At 42.9% G+C, this 16,830-nt stretch overlaps 1 protein-coding gene across 1 annotated transcript in view; it reads left to right on the forward strand.

Moving 5' to 3' along the window:
• LOC122658369 overlaps window positions 1-16,830 on the forward strand; it is a 100,979-nt gene that overhangs the window by 60,179 nt on the left and 23,970 nt on the right. The window contains exons 8-19 of the mRNA XM_043853295.1: window positions 51-173; window positions 1,120-1,193; window positions 2,301-2,882; window positions 3,063-3,174; window positions 3,339-3,476; window positions 3,618-3,950; window positions 11,016-11,289; window positions 11,428-12,887; window positions 14,327-14,729; window positions 14,827-15,752; window positions 15,899-15,964; window positions 16,047-16,172. Of these exons, the coding sequence (XP_043709230.1) occupies window positions 51-173; window positions 1,120-1,193; window positions 2,301-2,882; window positions 3,063-3,174; window positions 3,339-3,476; window positions 3,618-3,950; window positions 11,016-11,289; window positions 11,428-12,887; window positions 14,327-14,729; window positions 14,827-15,752; window positions 15,899-15,964; window positions 16,047-16,172 (4,617 nt within the window). The remainder of the gene's footprint in view (window positions 1-50; window positions 174-1,119; window positions 1,194-2,300; window positions 2,883-3,062; window positions 3,175-3,338; window positions 3,477-3,617; window positions 3,951-11,015; window positions 11,290-11,427; window positions 12,888-14,326; window positions 14,730-14,826; window positions 15,753-15,898; window positions 15,965-16,046; window positions 16,173-16,830) is intronic.

Raw genomic sequence — 16,830 nt, forward strand, 5'->3', positions numbered from 1 at the left:
GTTATTATGCTCATGACATTACTGATTGAGTGTTATACCCATTTGTCTAGTCCCTTGAAGCATTGCAAGATGGGGAGCATGAAAAGCAGCGCAGACATTTTCTCTATTTTCTCCTTCATCAAGTAACTGTCAGTAGTAACTTCAGTATTTTAATGAGGAAAAAGGCTTGCCAGGTTAGCTTATTTCTTCTTCTCTTTATTTATTTATTTATTTGGGTGAATAAAAGAATTTAATAACAAAAAGAAAAGGAATACAAGAGCCCCAAAGGACTATAACAAAACAAGAAACACAAGGCGAAGGCCTCTGCTAAGAGGAACCTGGGCCAACTAAAGAAACAGAAGAGAGACCCCAGGAGACAACAATGAGCCTGTTCCTTGGGGTGTCAGGATAAGAAGAGGGAGGGACTGACGACAACTTTGCTTTAATTTCGAAAGAGATGCAATCCCAAATCTGCTGATAAGGCCGAGATTTGGAGGTCCATTTCCTGATATTACTCTCCATCCAAATATGGTTGAGAGTGGCACAGAAGGCCAACTTTCCGACAGTGTCGCAAATAGAGGAGCCCACGAAAGTCATATCAATCCAAATCCACTCACGAGAGAAAGGTAGGATTCTTCTAGTAGTCGGCCAGCACTTGGACAAAATGCCTTTCCAAATTTCTTCTCTTTTTCAGTGGACATCTAGTTCTTGATTTTAAAGCAGAGTGGGCCTCTGATTGCTGAAGCCCTGTGGTTGGGGATGGAGGGATAATCCACCCATCATGTGGGGGATATGATGGTCCTTTAAAATGCGTTTGATTGTTATAATGATAATCATGTCAATCGAGAATCATGACTAAAAGGGCGTACCCAATTCACAAGGCTCCCACCACTGTGGGGTCTGGGGAGGGTCATAATGTATGCAGCCTTACCCCTGCTTTCGCAGATAGGCTGTTTGCAAACTCGAACCCGTGACCACTTGGTCACAATGGAACAACCTTACCGTTACACCAAGGTCTGCTCTCAATCGATTATCATGATTATTGAGTAAAATTGTACTTGAGAGTTTTCTTTTTGTTATTTTTTTTACTCGCATATCAGCTTATCTCTCTTGCTGTTTATTGCAAGATTATATCTTCAGATAGCCCTTCTCATTGTGCATCGAGGCTATAAAATGAACCCGCCATGCCCGCCTTCTGAGTGCGCACTTATGTGGTAGGAAGATTTAAATTCTTTTTTTTCCATTGATTTAGATATGTAGGTTATTTGGTATAATTTTTTGGCGTTAAGCAGTTGCCATTCTTTATTTTTTTATTTATATGCACGTTTTACCTCATTCCATAAATATGCTCTAATATTGACTTTCTTTCTAGTCTTCTATTAATTATTGTAAGCTCTTCTAGTTTAATTACAGATTTATGTCCACGTTCTCTTGATAGATTGAACTTTATTCTTTTCTTTTCTGGATGTTTCTCTCAAAAATTATTTGCAGAACTCATCAAATCTTTTGACACTTGAAAATCTTTTTTCATTGCTAATATTTCATATCACAGCTGTCACGGCGTCTAGGCAACCCGAGGCTGTTAAAATATCGAGTGTTGTGAGAATCTCGATAAGGCTATTCCTAGTCCTAATCGAGATTCTCTGTTTTGGTCTTTTGTACTTAGATTAGGATTCTAAGTTCAGTCCTGTTTGTTATTCCTAATTACTTTATGATTCCTGATTGTAATTGGAGTTTTAAGTATAAATAAAGCTGGGGGGACAGGAGAATGGTCAGTTCGATCATAGCTTTCTCTCCTGTCTCTCTTCTCCATCTGCTCTCTTCACATCTCTCTCGGTTCTGGTATTTTAGGGTTCTGCCCTGCTACATGGTATCAGGATTCTAAGTTCAGTCCTGTTTGTTATTCCTAATTACTTTATGATTCCTGATTGTAATTGGAGTTTTAAGTATAAATAAAGCTGGGGGGACAGGAGAATGGTCCGTTTGATCATAGTATTCTCTCCTGTCTTTCTTCTCCACTCTTCTTCTCCATCTCCTCTCTTCACATCTCTCTTAGTTCTTGTATTTTAGGGCGCTGCCTCTACAAAGGCGTTTGAGGCGGTCGGGATGCAAGGTGGCCAAAGCGCTTCGATGCCTAGGCGATGCCTTGAAAACTATAATTTCATATTTAATTTATTAAATGGATGTGACTAGAATTCTGTTATGCACATGATTAGACTTGGCATATATTGATAGTACACTTCTACAAAATGTATGTTTGTGTACAAATGATTGGCTTCACACGTGTTTATTACTCACTTATTAATGATTTTACTGGACAGGGGACCTTCTTTGTTGTGTTCTCTGAAGGATTCATCGCTTCATAATTCTCTTCGACAACCCGCCTTTGATCTTATTCAGACTATTATAGTCTTGGATGCTGCTGCTCTGATTGCTTTGTTGTTTGAGTGTCACACTCCACTGGATGTTGATACCAGCATGTCTGCTGATGTCATTGACGATGAAGATGAGCTTCTGTTTTCTCAAGAAGTTGAGGAGAGAGAAAACAGTTGTTGGAGTGAATTTAGTGGCCAAAACAAACTTACCTCTCGGGATTGTAGAGATTGGATGTGCATTCCCTTGTTATGGTTTGATGTTTTGGTAGAGGTTGATCCTTCAGTTCTTCCCATATCGTTTTCTAAGGCTGTTGTCTGGGCTTCATCCCGTTTCTCTATGATACAGCCTGAAGATGGTAATGTGGCACTATCTGTTAGAGATTGGTTGTCATCCTATGCTGGAACTATTTCAGCTTCTTTTGAGTGGGAGATTCCTAATGGTTCTGATCATGGTGGAGATGGAAAGGAGTCAAAAAATTCAGTCAAAGCATCAACAATGTGCATTACACTAATAAAAGCATTCAAAAGGTTTGCTGAATGACAAACTTTCATTTTTATATAATGTTTGGCAATTGCGATGTTGTCATTATTTTTCATGTTAATTGTAGTTTGTTTGCTCTCTTTATCATACATATATTTGGTTTAGAAAGCTGGAAGGGGGTTTATATTGTTTCCATTATGGTCACTGGAGTTCTATTGCATCTGCAGGTTTTGTGCTCATTTTGTTATTCAGATGGAGCAAGGAGAACTCTGGAAGCAGTGGACATGGGAACCAAGAATGGCCGAGAGCTTGATCCTATTGCTTGTTGATCCAAATGATGTATGAATATTAGTCTTTGTCTTAACATTTTGCATCTTTTTAGTGGCTTTGGCACCATGTTATTTACTCTGTGCTCTCTCTCTCTCTCTGCATCCCCATTAAGATTGATACTCCACTTTGTGCAAGACTCTAATTTTTTTTTTCTTTTTCCATGTTTGATACAGATTGTAAGGCAAGTTGATAGGCTTATCCTGGAACAAGTTTCAAACACACGAGGTCTTGCTTCTGGTTTGCAGTTCCTTTGCTCCAGTGCATCTTCTCTCTCTGCCATTTATTTGGGATTGAGACATGCATTCAAACTAGTAAAGCATCCTCGAAACCTTTCTACTCATAAAGCATATGTGATTGAGTTCAATGAAATCTAGGTCATTTATATTTGTTAAGATGTGCCATGGGACAGAACCATAGTTCCTTCTTATGGAAATCTTTGTACATTTTTCCAGGTCCAGCTGGATTGCGTTTTAGCAAAGTTTCAGAATTTACATCATTTCTTCTTTGTCCTACGAAAACTTCTCAAAGATGCAGTTGTGGATCCCCAATCTTCAACAGACAATCCAGTTGATAGCTCAAACCTCTCTAAGTTTTCGTCCTCGGGCGGATTTTTGCGGCAGCCTGATTTTGATGCTTTATCTGCCAATATTCATCAACACCCATTAAATTCTCTAGATAGTAAATGTTGGGAGAAGTTCTGCTGCTTAGCATCCGAAATTTCATGGCCTGCTATAAGAAAATGCTTGGTGGAAGGGAAGGCATTTATAGATAATAAAAGCTCCCTGGTATGCTCCTTTTAAGTTTGGCCTTTCATTTCATTGTGTTTATTGTATATTGATGGTGGTTTCTTTTCACCGTAATTACATGCTACTTGTTGACGATGCACTACTTCACCCTTCAAACAGTAGTCATCGTGGAGCTATTTTATTTCCTTCAGGACTTAATCAGATGGCAAGTCAAGGGAACTTGGGCATATCTGGGAACACTCCGTCATAGTTGTCAAGGCGTCGCCTAGGCGTCCAGGCGCCTTGGTTGACTTGGGCGCCTTGGTCGCCTAGGCGGACGCCTTGTTCGCCTAGCTGGTGTCGCCTTCAACTTTGGCCCTTTCCACCGCCTTGGGTCGCCTAACTGCCGTGACAACTATGCACTCCGTTGTATTCTATTCGGTGTCCTTTTATTGTGTGGGACTAAAAAAAAAGCCGAATCTCATTTTCACACACCCGTTCTTTATTGTGTTCCGTGGGAATGAATCGGACGTTGATAATAGAAAGGGTGAAACCAAAAAGGAAAAAGAAAAAAATGGTCTGCAATGGAAGAAATGTTTCTCTTGAAGAATATGAGGGTAACCAAAACATGTCATGAGAGACACACATGACTCATAAGGGGATATTTCCCATTGAAAGGGGAGTTTTTAATAGTAAAAAGAAAACAATACTTCCAGAATGGATTTAATAATTTACCTAATTGAGAAACCAGCGCTAACAGGGTGGCTCGCTCGATGGCTCCTATTACTCTCAGAGTTTGACATCAAGCATGTCACACAAAAAACTATCAAAGGTAGGGCTGTCGCTGATCATCTGTCAGCCCAACCAATCCCTAAAACCAGACCCCTAGAGGATATTTTCCCAGATGAAGATATTTTTTTTTTTGGTGAATAAAAAAATATATATTACCAAGGCCCGAGAAGAGCAAGAGGGAGAAGGGGATGTACAAAAAAGGGGGAGAAAGGAAGGGGGGGGGGGAAGCCCCGAGCTCCTTTAAGGGGAGGGGCTGGGGCGTAAAAGAGCTCTATCTAGACCCCAGGAAACAACAATGTGCCTGTTCCTTGGGGTATCCAAAAAGGCCTTATGAGGCAAAAGACTAAGCTTAGAGGATACATCCCAAGAGATGGCTTTCCAAATTGAGTCGAAAGAACGAGATTTGGAAGTCCATCTCCTAAGGTTCCTCTCCATCCAAATGTGAGAAATAGTGGCACCGAGCACGAGCTTGCCAATGGTGTCGCAGGTGGTGCAGCCTGGAAAAGTCATGGCCATCCAAAGCCACTCTTTAGCGAAAGGAAGGATACTTCTGTTGCGAGGCCAGATGAACGACAGGGCTTTTTTCCAGATGGTGGTAAAGAAAGGGCAGGCGAAAAAGAGATGGTCGATGTCTTCCGAACCATGCCAGCAGAGGATGCAAGAGGTTGGGATAGGGATTCTTCGGTGGGAGAGGAAAGCTTGGGTTGGGAGGCAGTGGTTTAGGGTTCTCCAGAGAAGGAAGCTGTGGCGGGGGATGTGGCCTTTGAACCAGACAAGCTTGAACCAAAGGATAGTAGGGGCTTAAAGTCTGACAAGGTTCTAAGCAGATTTGAAGTTAAAGAGGCCATTGTTGGATGGAAGCCAACAGACCCTGTCCGCGAGACCTGGGGGGGGGGGAAGGGGGAAGGGGGGAGGGGGGAGAGAGAGGCCCAAATCAGGGAGAGGGGGGGGATGAGGGGGGAGGGGGGGTTCAGTTGCCATTAGAGATGATTGACGAAAGAGGGGCAGATTTTGGAATCCTGGAGGAGTAGATTTCCCTGGGCCCAAAGAAGTTATAGAGAACTCCAAATGGGTGCCTGGGGTCGAGCCATAAGGAAGTGGAGGACCCATCAGAAATGGAAGAGGAAATGGTTGAGAGGGCCAGAGGGCGAAGGTGAAGGATTTTCCGCCAGATCTTGGAGCAATCCTTAGGAATGGAGACAATCTAGATGGAGTCGTTTTTTAGGATGTGAGAGTAGAGCCACTGAACCCAAAAGGAGTCCTGTTTGGTAGAGATTTTCCAAATAAGCTTCAGAATCCTGGCAGCGTTGGAGTCACGGATGCGGCGAATGCCAAGACCACCCTCGGATTTGGGAAGGCAGATGGAGTTCTAACTGATCGGGTGGAGGAATTTGGAGGATTCCTTTCCTTTCCAGAGGAAAGCAGCAAACAGCGATTCCATGGCTTTAATGATGGCTTTAGGAATGACAAAGATACCGCACCAATAAATGTAAGAGGATTAGAGTACGGATCTAATGCATTCAAGCCTACCCGCATAAGAGAGGAGTCTGCCCTTCCAGAGCTGGAGGTGCTTGCGGATAATGTCGAGCATGGGGGTGCAATGGTGACTGGAGAGCCTAGCAGGGATAAGAGGGAGGCCCAGGTATTTCACTAGGAGGGAGCCCAGGGAGAAACCAGTGAGGAGGAGGAGGGAATCCTTCTCCAGTTCCGAGCCACCGGAGAGGAAGAGTTTGGATTTAAGGAGGTTGATACGGAGGCCAGACAGACTTTCAAAGAGGTTAAGGGATGCCATAATGGCAGAGATGGAGGGAGAGGCTTTGGAGAAGATCATAAAATCATCCCCAAAGGCCAGGTGGGTGAGGTTGAGTTGTTTGCACTTGGGGAGGGGGGGATAAGATGGAGGTCAGTTTTGGTTTGGATACTCCTCGAGAGGACTTCCAAAGCTAGGGAGCAGAGGAAAGGGGAGAGAGGGCAACCCTGACGAATCCCAGCTTTAGAGTGGAAGAAACCAGCTGGGGAGCCATTGACAATAACCTAGAAGGAGGGGGTGGAGATACAAGCATAGATCCAACGGATGAAAGGAGGGGGAAAACCCATCTGTGAGAGCACATTGCAGATGAAGTCCCATCTGAGGGAATCAAAAGCTTTGTGGAGATCAATTTTCATAAGGGCAGCGGGAGAGTGAGATTTACGATCAAAGCCTTGAACAAATTCAGAGCAAAGGATATTGTTATCCGCAATGCTTCTGCTAGAGATGAAAGCAGATTGATTGGGGCTGACTAAGGAAGGACTGACAAGTTGGATTCTATTTGCCAGAATTTTGGCAATGAACTTGTAGAGGAGGTTGCAGAGGGAGATAGGTCTGAAATCAGAGAGAGAAGATGCTCCATCTTGTTTAGGGATGAGGCAGCGGAAAGTCTGATTGACTTGGGCAAGCTGGCTGGGATTGAAGAAAAAGCTACGGATGGCTTTTAACAGGTTGTCCTTGATATGGTCCCAGCAGCTATGGAAGAACCCCATGCTGAAACCGTCAGGGCCAGGGGCCTTATTGGACTTGTGGGACAAGATAGGCTTGGTAATCTCCTCATCGGAGGGGATGGCAAGAAGAAAGTTAGCTATGGGGGGGGACAAATTTGTTGATGAGGCCAGGGGGGATGGGGGAGGGAGAGGGGAGAGGGGGAATGAAGAGGGAAGTGAAGAAGGAAGCCGCCTCCGCCTTAATGGCAAGGACAGTGGTAAGAGGCAAGCCATCCTGAGCGATGAGCAGGGTGATGGAGTTGAAATTCAATCTGGCCTTAAGAGAGCGGTGGAAGAAAGCAGAGTTGGAATCGCCAAGATCAAGCCACTTAATGCGAGCTTTTTGGAGAAGGAAGCTTTTTTCCAGAGAGGAGAGGGAGAAGAGCTCTTTAGTACGCTTCCTTTCGTCCTGAGCCAGCGAGGGGTTAAGAGGATCCAATTGGAGCCGGGATTGCACCGAGGCCAGATCCGAGCGGCAGGAAGAGACACGAGAGGGGAGGTTGCCAAAGTTGGTAGAGTTCTAGGATTTGAGCTCAGATTTGGTGAGTCTGAGTTTACGGGCAAAAGCAACGAGGGGGAGGGAGTGACAGTGGACGGGGGAGCTCCAAGCTTTAAGAATGGTGGGGAGATAGAACGGGTGGGAGGTCCACATGTCAAAGAATTTAAAAGGTTTTGGATCGAAGGAGGTGTACTGCTGGATGAGAAGATGACAGGGACTATGTTCAGAGAGGCCCTGGAGGAGGAAGTTGGCAATGGAATGGGGGAAGGAGGTGAGCCAAGCTTTGTTGGTGAGAAACCGGTCAAGCTTGAAAGCAATACGGTCAGAGCCCCCCCTACGGTTGTGCCAGGTGAGAGGGGAGCCAGACCATCGAAGGTCATCAATACCAATGTCTTCAAGACAGTCATTGAAGGCCTGGACGGTCGGTAAGTCAATAGGACGACCACCAACCTTCTCAGATTGGGATCGGACAACATTGAAATCTCCTCCCACTCCCCAGGAAAGAGGGCCAATCCTAACTTTAATATGAGATAGATCATCCCAAAGAGAAGAGCGGTCCACGGTCCTGTTGAGGGCATAGACAATAGTGAGGTAGAAAGAAGAGGTGGAATTGGGGAGGGAGAGAAGAAGGTGGATAAGCTGAGAGGAGGAGTGAGAGATGGATTTGTTAATTTTGGAAGGGTCCCAAAGGATCCAGATACGACCATTTGGAGAATGGTTGTAATTGGAGAGGAAGGACCACGAAGGGGCAATGGAAGCAGCAATGCGAGAGGCATTATCTTGAATAACACGAGTCTCCAGGAGGGCGCAGAAGGAGGAATGGGAGGACTTAATAAGATCTCTGATGTCTTGGTGTTTGGCCAGGGAGTTAAGGCTCCTGACATTCCAGAAAAAACCTGCAGACATGGACACTAGAGGGAGGGGGGCAACGAGAATCTCGGGGGTACACGTCTGTACCTCCTACGAGAATAGGCTAAAGTGGGGCGATGCTTGGCAATAATGGAACTATTAAGAGGGCAGTCAGAACCACGCAAAGGGGGGGGGGGGAAGGAGGGGGGAGACCAAGACCAAGGGGGGGGAGGGAATGGCCGAGGCCAAGGGGGGAGGGGGGAGCTGTCTGCGGACAAGGGGGGAGAGTGGGGAAAACAAATTATGACATAGGAGTGGGATAGGGGCAGAATCGGTAAGAAAAGTGGAGGGGGAGGGTAGGGGAGCGTGGAGGGTAAGACTATAAGAGAGCTGGTGAAGGGGGGGATGGCATGGTTTGGAGAAGAGGGTCGGGTATGGGGTGAAGAGGTGGTGGGGCTACGTTCACAGGGGTTAGAGGTAATTAAAACTGGAGGAGGGGGTAAGATGGGTATATTGTAAGTGAAAAAGGAAGGGAACTGGCTTACAGAGGCTGGTTTGGAAAGGGGTTGGACCGGATCGGTCGTAGGTTGGGTCGGTTTGGGAAAGAGGGTGGTTTGGATAGGGGTAGGTAAGATTTGGTTGGTAAAAGGGGCAAGGGTGGGGCCAGGGGGGAAAGTATCGAGGTGGGGCCATGTGGGTTAGACAAAAGGGGACGGGGAGACAAGGCAAATGGAAAGCAGTCGTTCAGGTGGCCATTTCGCGAAGAAGCACTTCCAACGAGAGGGAGACCTAGGAGGTTCTGATCACCGGCCTGGTCGTTGACAGAGCTTGCGACAGAGGGCAGGCAGCAGCTTCTCGAGGCAACATCGCAGGGAGGAGCCCCAGCAAAGGGAACAGAGGCCAAACTAGTGAAACTTCCTCTGGGGGCTCTTAACAGAGAAGAGCGCAGGGTGTTTGAAGCAGTGACCAGATGAAGATATTGCTAACATTGAAACTACTGAATCAGTAGGGGTTTGGCAGCTATTCTTTGAAGGAGCAGCTAATCAAAGGAGATATGGGGCAGGAATACTTTTGATAACACCAGATGGATCTCATCTACCCTTGGCATTTAGGCTCAATTTAGGTCCTGGTAGTCGGGTTGATCGTAGAGCACTCTCTCCCGGTGGTCGAGCTGGTCTACGACCACCCCTTCCGTTTTCGCTTGGTAAACTAAGCAAGCCTGGTTCTCTGAGTACTATGGTAGGATGTGGATCACTCATGACAAGAATAGCCTTCTCCCTAATGTAATGTAATAGAAAAGTCACGGTGGTCACTGAACATGTTTTCTTGCCCCGAAATACACTTGAAGAAGAGAACCACCCAGAAGGGTTCTGAAGTCAGAAACACACTCGTGGAGCAGAAACATTGCCAAATGTGGCCTTTGTGAACCTATGGTACATTATTTCCAATCTTCTGTTAGAGTTTATAGTGTAAGGGTATTGTGGGAGCTTTGTTAAAGGAGCTTGTGCGCATAGTTGTTAAGGCGCCTAGGCGAACCAAGGCGATCGACTAAGTCGACATCAACAAGGCGACCAAGACGACACCAGAAATCAAGGCGTGACCAAGGCACCTGGACGCCTAAGCGACACCATGACAACTATGCTTGTGCGTTTACCTCCCTTGGTATCCTTATGTTAGTATGGGGGTATTGATATAAGCACATTGATGTAATCTTCTCTTTGAACTTTTCATTACTCGGATCTTTCTCCACTCCTTCATGGAACTCAGTCTAGTTGGTTTTGCCACCTTATGGATGGGTAAACCTCAACAAGACTGCTTTCAAGATCTTAGCCTCAGATGTAGAGCTAAAATTTGAGAAAATAAAGTTGGGGGATCAGATGAAAAGTATATAGAGATTTTCAGGTGGTTGGTGTGCACTCTCTAAGAGGTACTCACTGATTATTATTATGATTTTCTTGATATACTGTATTGATTGTCAAACTGGGTGCAGTCCATGTGCAAGTGAGTGTTACACATTTAACTAGCGTCTAAAAGCTTGCCTTAGGAGTAGCTCATTTCCCTACTTGAGTAGAAATTGGTGCCATCGTATCCTATAAAATCCATGTAGTATAAGCCAAAAACATAGGGCAAAATGTGCTCCTGTTAGTTACTTATTGAAGAAGCCACACTCGCCTGAAGGCCTCTTAGAATATATTATCCTTTCCTTCTAGTGGGTTCAACATATCACAAATGACAGAAATTTTCACAAAATCTAACCTGGTAAACCTAGATTATTAATCTTCCAGTTGTTGGCCATCTCAGCCAAGCTTCTGGAAGAAACCCAATGTACATTCAGAAGTTGGAAATTTATCGGATTGCTGTCTTTTTCAGGTTCATCATATATTTTCTCTGTTACAATTGAATTTGGCAGGGTAAGTTTTATCTTTTTGTTTTGATCTATTTTTATTAGTTTTTTGTTTGTTGTTCAGATGACTTTTGTTCGTTTGCTTGAGATCCTTCCGGTTATTTTTGAACGGCTTGAATCATCTATTTTTAAGCTGTCTGGGAGTTCTAGCACCATGGAGCAAAACAATTTGGATTTAAATTGGCTACATGATTTGATGGACTGGGGAAAGTCATCACTTGTGGTTATAAATAGATATTGGAGGCAGACATTACGTTCTTTGGTACATTTACTCAAGGTTTCTTGCGATGGTAATTCTGAAAGGACAATCAAGGCCATTGAAAAACTTATCTCATGTGGTGGGTTCCCCCCCCCCCCCCCCTCTTCAGATTTTGATTTAATTCATAATCCTCTTTTAGTTTAGTGCTCTTCTGTAATTATTAAATTTTTTTTTTGTGGGGCTGCATCACCTGACGCACATTCCCTGCTTATTTCAGATAGCATCCTGATAGATGAATTGAAGAGACAATTTTCACAATTATCTGTCTCACTATCACGTAATTCTGATTGTGCTGTGGGAAGCAAAACCTTGGCTGAACTGCCTTCTCCCAAAAGTTTGAATTCTGGTGGGATATCTTTAGCTTCAGATACAGAGCCTTCCCCATTGCAGGCCATAGATTTGCAAGTAGTGGAGTCGGTGTCAGTGGCCAATAACAGGTGTAGAGATGATCTAATTGTTCTTTCAGATGATGAGGAGGGGGAGAAAGTTTCTCCTGATGCAGTCATTTTATCTCATGGCAAGTCAAGCCTTTTGATGTTGGGGGGGAAGACCATAGTTCCAAGTGTTGAAAACGGCAGTTTGCAGGATAATGGTGGAAGCAGTTCTATTTATTCTGTTAGCATTTCAAAGAGCTTACATGGGGCTTTCAAGTTTAAAGATGCTGCAGAAAATGCTGGGGTTGCTTCTCAAAAGCATAATCGTGATGCATCCTTGGGCAAACTTGCTTCTGCTGCCCCTTCGCAAGCTGAAGTTGATATGAGACAAGAAAAAATCTCTTCATATCTCAACAATGCTCCCCCATTTCTGAATAAATCTGATTCTGTTCACAAGAATTCATTAGATAGTATTGAGGAGAAGGCATCGAGAAGCAAACTAGCCTCTACCTCCCTTCATCAATCACAAGGTGTTGATGGAAATAGAAAAGGAAATATGTCTGCCTTTAATTTAGATAGTGCTTTCCAATCTCATCAGAAACCAGATTCTATTCCCAAGAGCTCATCAGGTAAAATCTTGGATCAGGTGTGTTTGATAGGGAATGCTAGAACTCATATGGATCCGGAAACAAGGGATACTGTCATAACGGAGTTAGTACGTGATTCTGAAGATGATCCATTTGAGCTTGCACTCAAATCTGCCATACATCCGCTGTCATTATTGACAAAGCCAAGTACAGTTGTTCCTAGAAGGAAAGTCATGCAACTCCAAATGCCTGTAGAAAACAAATCTGGTTATCTACAAAGGCTGGATGGTAGAAGTAAAAGGTTGAAGCGTCCGAGGCTGGATGACTGGTACAGACCAATTTTAGAAATTGATTACTTTTCAACTGTGGGACTATCATCGAAAAATAAGGACGAGAATCCGACAGCAACAAAATTGAAGGAGGTGCCTGTCTGTTTCAGTTCACCTGAACACTATGTGGAAATTTTTCGGCCTTTAGTTTTGGAGGAGTTCAAAGCTCAACTACATAGCTCCTTTTCAGAGGCATCTTCATCAGAAATGTGCTGTGGAAGTGTATCTGTGCTGTCAGTTGAAAGGGTTGATAACTTTCATCTAATTCGCTGTGTTCCTGACAAAAGTGACTTTGCCACATCTAGAGGCTTGTCAGAGAATGACCTCGTTTTGCTTACAAGACAGCCCCTGCAAAATTCTGCCCATGACGTTCACATGGTTGGGAAGGTATTTACTTTATGTGCATATTAATTGAGGAAAAGTAAGGTGCAATCCTGTAAATTTTGTATCTGGTAGTATCTTGTATTTTGATGCAGCATATGTATGTAGCTTTGGTGCTGAAACGGGGTTGCTTTTTTCTGAACCATAACACCCAATTCGGAATTATCAAATGTGCTAACTTATTGGCCATCATTTTTTGATGGATGATAATGATATTTCCAGCAAAGTTTTGTGCTTAAAAGTAGTAAATCAGATGGATCTAGGGTTTGCAAAACTGGTAAATCAACTACAAGGCAGCATAGTTGTCAAGGCATCCAGACGGATTTCTAGGTGCCTAGGTGGCTCCTGCCTTATTGTAGGGCGCCGTGCACTGGTTTAATTGGTATCGAACCAGGTTTTGGCACTTATTTATGCCAAATATCATTTAAGTAATTGTTTCATTTACTTAAGATATTATTCATAAATAAGCAAATACCACCTATTTGAATCCAATAAATGTAGTTTAAAAATCAAATTCCGGATAAAAAGTCAACCCCCCAGTTCAAGAACAAAAATACGATTTTTGGTGGTAGGTGAAATTTTCAACTTTCTAATGCCTGAGGTTTTTCAAATTAAAAAATTCCATAAATCTTAAATATGGTAAAGCATTACTAAAAACCAAAAGTGTTGTAAAATATTGAATTGTTTTGATATTTAAAAAAACATTTTCATTCAGAGCGATTTTGACAACATGCACACCAAATAAGGTTTGACCGGACCATAACTCCTTCAATATAAGTCTGATTTAAGTAATCTTGGATTTGTTGGAAAGCTGGTTTTGCGCTCTACCTAATACCAAAAGTCTCATGTAAAAATAAAATCATTTGATCAATCAAATTTCTTAGAGAATAGAAACATTTCTCTAAATCGGGAGCAGATTAATTACTTGAAAATGACCAATTCCAAGAACATATAAACCAAATGTATATTTTGATTGTTTCAAATTTCCAATAGCTTGCTTCTTCAGTTCTTCTATCCTCTATTTCTATGTTGATATTTGATGACTTGATGTGGCTTAATATTGAATTTTGAAGACTTGATGTGACTTAATGTTGATTTTTGATGACTTGGTGTGGCGTAATGTTGATTTTTGATGATATAAGGTACATACTGTAGCATACTAAAGAATGTTAAAAAAGAGGGGAAATAAGATAACACTTGGGCACCTTGGTCGCCTAGGCGAGCGCCTTGTCGCCTAAGCGCTTAGACACCCCTCCACCGCCTTGACAACTATGCTAGGCAGTCTGGATTGATGGGACATGTATCACGTGGCAAATTTGTTGGTGACTACCATTTGTAAATATTAATGATTCTTGGCAAGATTGTGTACTAACATTTTTCTAACAATCTATAGGAGTTGGGTGTTGTATACTTGTATTTTACTGACACTTTTCCTCCTGTCTCAGGTGGAGAGACGTGAGAGAGACAATAAGAGAAGGTCAAGTATCCTAGTTATTAGGTTTTTTCTGCAAAATGACTCTTTGCGTTTCAATAAAGCTAAAAGGCTCCTCATTGAAAGAAGCAAATGGTATGTAAGTCGCATTATGAGCATAACACCTCAACTACGAGAATTCCAGGCACTCTCATCTTTAAGTGATATCCCTATACTTCCAATTATATTGAAACCCACCAGTCACTCTCTTGGTCATCATGACTGTAAAAGTTTTGATTTGGGTAAGCTAACACAACCCTTGCAGCGAATACTTAAGTCATCATTCAATGATGGCCAGCTCCAAGCTATCAGTGATGTCATTGGAACACATGGCTCAGAAAAAGAATTTGAATTGTCTCTCATCCAAGGTCCTCCAGGTAGATGATACCTTTGCCATCTGGTCGTTCATATGTTATAATCTGAAAAGTTTGGTGTCTAGTTACTACTTGCCATTTGAATTACTTTTGTTTGCAGGTACCGGGAAGACTCGAACCATTCTTGCTATTGTCAGTGTATTGCTTGCTCTACCTCCTCAGCAGAAGAATGATAAGTCGAAGTTGCAAAATAGCTGTCTGAGACCAAGCAGTATTTCATGTAACAATACAAGAATCAGCCGGTCTACAGCAATTGCAAGGGCTTGGCAGGATGCGGCCTTAGCTAGACAACTGAACAAGGAGGTCGAGAAGAATTCTAAATCAGTTGAAAGTTCTGGTGGAGTAAGGGTGCTCATTTGTGCACAATCTAATGCTGCAGTCGATGAGCTGGTTGCAAGAATATCTAATATTGGCCTTTATGGAAGTGATGGGAAGGTGTACAAGCCTTATCTGGTAAGGGTTGGAAATGCAAAAACTGTTCACCCAAGTTCACTTCCCTTCTTTGTTGATACTCTAGTTGACCAACGTTTGGCTGAAGAGAAGATGAGTGGAAGTGTCGCCAAGAATGATGTGATCGGAGACTCTTCAATGGTACTTCGTTCTCATCTGGAGAAAATCGTCGACCAGATTAGGTTCTATGAAGCTAAGCACTCTGAATTGAGGGATGGGAGTTTGGACCCCAAAAAATCTTCCGAATGCATGGCACCAACTGAGGATGATGGCCAGGTACTCTCGTATGCAACAATAGGGACAAAGCTGAAGAGACTTTACGAGCAGAAGAAAGAAATTTATATAGATCTTGCTGCAGCACAGTCTCGTGAAAAGAAATCCACAGAAGAAATCAAAGCTCTCAAACATAAGCTACGGAAATCTATTTTAGAGGAAGCCGAGATAGTGGTGACCACACTGAGTGGCTGTGGTGGTGATCTGTATGGAGTTTGCTCTGAATCTCTATCGAGTCATAAATTTGGGAGTTCATTTGAACACACATTGTTTGACGCTGTTGTGATTGATGAAGCTGCTCAAGTATTTTCTCTTTCCTTTCCTCTCTTTTTTTTGGGGTCTCAATTTTTGTAGTCATAAACAAGTACCATTCTTTTCCTACTCCTTGGTATTAAATTTTTTTTGTTGCTTTGTTTTTATTTATTTAATTATTTATTTTTGTGTTGTAGGCTCTGGAACCAGCTACTCTGATTCCTTTCCAGCTTCTGAAATCAAATGGGACCAAATGTATAATGGTGAGAATTATTGGGTATATTGATACGTGAAACATTGTCTTGTTTTTCAATTTCTTAAATGCTTTTAACTCTTTTCTTGAAGGTCGGTGATCCAAAGCAACTTCCTGCAACAGTGCTCTCTAACATTGCCAGCAAATATCTTTATGAGTGCAGCATGTTTGAGCGTTTACAAAGGGCTGGTCATCCTGTTGTCATGCTTACTGAACAGGTGAAATCACATATGTAACAGTTGTTTTGCACATTGCTGATTAATTAGTAATGATCTATGGCATATGTAATTTAGCTTGTCTTCCTTTCGATAGGCTTCTCCTGAACAAGGTTAGCACTAAGGCTCCGTTTGTTTCAACTTGGAAAAGCTTTCCTGGAAGATCAGCTTCTATTTATAAAATTTATTTTGTATATATATATATATGGACCTGGTTTCCTACATAGACGTTAAGGAAAGAATCTCCTTGACGGGCATCTAGATCTGCCACATGGCCGATCAGATAAGGCTGAAATTTTGTGGTCTAAGTAGACCTCAAGGTCCCCAGCTTACATGCCAAATTTCAGACCAGTCTGAGTTTGCGAATTGGAAAAACAAGGAATTGCAAAATCTGGGACTATGAAGGGGGTGCACGGGACTACACTGGATGCATGGACTTAAACAGGTGGTTGCGGCATCAGATGGGAGGGTAAATGATTGAATTTGAGACTGAAATTTGACACATGGCTTATTCAGGACATTCCCTAGATATCCAAAGATGAGATTTGCCACATCACTCTGCCACATGAGAAAAATATGTCTAGCCCATTAAGGAGATTCTTTCCTAGATGGTGTGTGGAAAAACCCTTCGCTATATGTTTTTTTAGTACTTTTTTTCCCC

Source organism: Telopea speciosissima, chromosome 4 (genome assembly GCF_018873765.1).
Source record: "Telopea speciosissima isolate NSW1024214 ecotype Mountain lineage chromosome 4, Tspe_v1, whole genome shotgun sequence".
NCBI classification, from domain to species: Eukaryota; Viridiplantae; Streptophyta; class Magnoliopsida; order Proteales; family Proteaceae; genus Telopea; species Telopea speciosissima.